The sequence below is a fragment of the Alligator sinensis genome, unplaced genomic scaffold (genome assembly GCF_000455745.1).
Source record: "Alligator sinensis unplaced genomic scaffold, ASM45574v1 scaffold560_1, whole genome shotgun sequence".
Lineage (NCBI taxonomy): Eukaryota > Metazoa > Chordata > Crocodylia > Alligatoridae > Alligator > Alligator sinensis.
The window spans coordinates 1872398-1876639 of record NW_005841837.1 but is presented as its reverse complement, the minus strand read 5'-3'; the positions used below and the strand labels follow the sequence as shown (position 1 = coordinate 1876639).

The 4242-nt window shown below is 44.4% G+C and overlaps 1 protein-coding gene across 1 annotated transcript in view; it reads left to right on the top strand.

Moving 5' to 3' along the window:
• Positions 1 to 4242, top strand: part of ABCA1 (ATP binding cassette subfamily A member 1) — a 122823-nt gene that overhangs the window by 68111 nt on the left and 50470 nt on the right. The window contains 1 exon segment of the mRNA XM_006039495.3: positions 2935 to 3177. Within this exon segment, the coding sequence (XP_006039557.1) occupies positions 2935 to 3177 (243 nt within the window).

Below are 4242 nucleotides of genomic sequence, written 5' to 3'. Positions count from 1 at the left end.
GGAATGGAGGTGCAGAAAGAGAATCCATTGTTGGTGGAAAATAGAAGGAGCTTTAGGAGTAGACTGAATGAGCCACGAGGCACCAGAATGGCTACTCAGTCTGATTTAGCCAGTTTTATCAGTCTAATCAAGCTTGTCCTCAGAAAAGGTTACATAATCCAATCAGTAATACAGCATGAGCCTCCCTATGCTGTTTGATGGATGTATGAGTATGATAACTGCAAGGTACTTGGAAACTAGCAGTCTTTGATGACCAGCAGAAGACAAATGGGTCTGATTTTCAAAGTATGGATACTTTGAACTCTGAAAATCAGCCCTCCCCAAGGCCAGGTGTTGCCCACTTAAGGATTCTGGCAAAGAACCTTTTGCAGAACTGTTCTTTTGCTAGCCTAGCTTATTCCTGAGAAAATTAAGTGATACCAGGAAATCTGCCATTTCACCAGCAGAACTGCATCTACACACAAGGGTCATTAGCTGGCACAGCCGTGAAAGTTGCAAATCACACCTGGTCTCACGACTGCCCAGTATAGCCATGCAAGCACACATTGGTCTAGCAAACTTGGAGTGCTGGGCCAGTGTAACTGTGTCTACCCTGGGGAGTTAGTCTATGATAAGCTAGTGCACAACTTTGTGGCAGTGCAGCGGTTGTGCATAGACTTCCCGTGCAGACTCTTTCAACACACAGAAGTGTGAGGTGGTTTACTCCACTTTGAAAGTGCTGCTTTTACTGACTGTGCACAAGAAACAACTGCCCAGGGAACCAGGCCTCAGCGAGCAGAGGTGCAAATTTACACTACACTGGCTAAATCCATGCTAACTTCCTGTGTGGACAAGCCCTACACTAATTGTGTGGGCTTTTAAACCAATATACGTATACCAGTAATAGGTCCTGGTGTTGTGTACTTAAAATAGTACGGTTATTCCCCTTCCTGAAATAGCCACCCCCAGCACCTTGATACTGGTATAACTCCATCCGCACTCGGCAAATTCTACCACTTCAGCTACATCAGCAAAGGAAAAGCGGCTTGTTTTTCTAGGCTACAGTAGCTCAAGGTGGTTTTGAGTTGGGCACCCCAAACTCCCTAGTCCCTTGAGAAAGTTCTGGCTTTATCAACTGTTTAAGGGTTATCAAGCTGAAAAATTCAAGTGAATCCATATGCAGCCTAAAGTAACAAATGCACATGGTTATTTTCCTTGCATCAAGCAATACTAGTTTCCTACATACAGTGTTGAACCTGCTGGCTGTAGTAGTGGCAGTCTAGGATGCAGACCCAGGCAGTGGAAGAATTAAAAATCTGCTGAAAACCATTAACATTAGGTAAACAGATAACACAGTCCAGCCTTTGTGGTTTCGCTTGTTCTGCCTACTCTCTCCCATCATATCAATGAGGCTCGTGTTTTTATACAGCTAAAAATAAACAGACACCTTGTGCGTGACATGGGAACAGCTCTTGATTAACAACATTTGAGATTTTGCCAAGGTGTTGGCACACGTCTGAAACATCCACAGTTCTGGGAATGAACTCAGTGGGCCAGGTTCCCCCTTAGTGAAAGACCCACGATTCAAGCTCTGTCGAATTCATGGGTGAATTTGCTTTGCATTGTTCAGATGCAGCCCAGTTTCTGGGTTGTCATTAGCTATGTGGCGGTGTCAGCAATCTGAGACTTGGATTACTTTACCTGTCTGCTTTTATTAAAAAAAAGTGACAAGTCAGAGCACAATATGTGGAGCTAGCAGGACAGCTATACCCTGGCTGACTGTGTCACTGTCTGTGGAAATCCAATGAGAGACTGTACCCCTGTAATGTTAACATCTCCTACACCCTCTCTGGGTCAGTCTCAAAAAGAGGAATCTGCAGAATGTTAAGTGACACCTGGGATAGAAAGAGATCACACTTATGTGGAACTACAAACATGTGCCTGAGCCGACCGGGGCTAATTCTGGGCAAGATGCATCCTTTCTTTTCCTGCTGGTTGATGGGAGCAGAGGCCAGCAGGAGTGTTGGAAGAGGAGGCGGAGGCCTCAGAGAAGTCCTGGGGAATGTGTCCCTTCCCTTCAGCTCTTGGCAGATCCTCTGTTACCAGGGGCCAAGAGGTAGAGCCATTGAGGGATGTTTGTCCAGTATCTTTGGCCAGTTCTGGAGTGTTTGGCTACACGTCCCCTTGGAAGAGAGTCAAGGCAGATGCTGGTGTCAGATGCTAGAGGAAGGCTAGCTTGTTCTTAACTGACCTGTGTGATGTCTCCCCTGCACCTACAGAGAACGGTTCTATTTTAGTGCTTGACCAGGTACCACTGTAAGGATAACATGGATTCCCTGCTGTGACCCAAGAAGTTCAGCTGTATCTGTAATTGTTAGCATTACCACCGAGGATGTTCTGCGAATGATCTTGCTAAGGAAGGGGGAGGGAGTGACCATGTGGGTCAAATTCTCTGCAGGGATAGGCTGGCACTTACTTCAGTGGAGCTGTGCTAGTTTACATTCACAGACAATTCATCCTCATGGCTTGACTTCTGAATGTTTCAGAGCTGTGTCTAATTAATTTGAGTCATTTTGCATTATTTCTCTGCTTCTTCTGATTCACTTCACCCTATTCTTCAGCCAGGAGGAGGCGACTATCGGAACAAGAATGGTTTTGCAAGTAGGAGTAGCAGTGGATTCTTGTTGGGAGAAGGGAGGGAAGTTTCCAGGCAATTAAGCCAAACATACAGAATAAAGAAGACTCTGCAATAGGGTCATTGGCTTCCCCCTCCTATCCCATGGATATTATATGGTTCCCCACTGATAATGCATGGGTTATTCTTCCAAGGTCTATTACATATCCATGCTGTATTAACTTAGATCAGATGTCTCTTGAGATGGAGCCTTTGAATGTCAAACTATCTGCAATGCCAGAGATAAAAGCAAAATCTTTCCCTCAACTGTTCCTTTACAGCTGCTGAGCATGAAGAGCTGGAGTGACATGAGGCAGGAGGTGATGTTCCTGACTAATGTGAATGCTTCAAGCTCCTCTGCCCAGATCTACCAGGCTGTGTCAAGGATTGTGTGTGGCCATCCTGAGGGGGGAGGCCTGAAGATCAAGTCTCTCAATTGGTATGAGGACAACAATTACAAAGCCCTGTTCGGAGGCAACAGCACTGAAGATGACGTAGCTAGCTTCTATGATAATTCTACAAGTAAGCAGAGCTCAGTCATGGACAGTACATATTTTTACCTCGCAACTGGCCCACTTATTATATGGCACCCCTTTCTCGTGATTGATACACTAGTTAATAGGTTGTTTTGAGTAGTGGTTTCTGGCTGCATGTGTTCACATACCCAGACACTATGTGATGAGATACTGAATACCAACCTGATGTACATTTTGGCTCCCAGCATACAATGCAGTTCAAGTTCTCCTAATTTACATAGTGCAGACTTGATTAATAGGACCACTGAATCCAGTCCCCTGCTATTGTAGGTACCACTCCATTTAATCCGAGCTTAGGAAATTCAATGGAAAAAGCACCTCCAATTGGCTTAATTATAGTTTGCCTTGATTTGGTAGTGTTGAGTGACATTATAACCATAATAGTTCAGGAAACATGCAGGAGGCAAGGATTTTTGTGAGGATATCTTTTTGGACCAACTTCATTGTTGGGATATTTTTAAACAATACATTCTTCTTCAGATCTCAGCTGTTTAGGTGGCCTGAAGAAGAAAGCATTACATTTGAAAGCTTGTCTAAGTTTATCCCAAACATGAAGTTGGTCCAAAAAAAGAGAACCCCCCCCCAGATATCCTTGCCATTTTGCCTTGACTAAGGTACAGTAGACTGGATTTTCAAAAACACAAAGTATGCAGGATACCCACTTGGGGATGAGCTCTTCTGAAAATCTGGCCTGGAACCTTGGAAAAATTGGGCTTTGTGGTGAGTATGCTGTTCGGTTTGAACTGTGCCTTTCAGTTCATGAGCCATAGAGGATCTCTTGGGCATAGAAGCAGTTTGCACTATGGACATTATATGGCTCACTTTCAGAGTGACAGCATTGCAGAGCTACATGGGGAATTGAGAGGTGTATAATGAGACTACACCTGGTTTCCAGTACAGTTGTGTAACTAGGGATCACATATTTTAATTTTTTTTAACTGAAGCCCTTTCTGCTGAGATGTTCATTTTGAAGTGCACCCAGCTGAGCCATTTGCCATGAGCAAGCACCTTGGAACTGTTCAATCATGTGATTCTGGTTGACTCACACAAGTC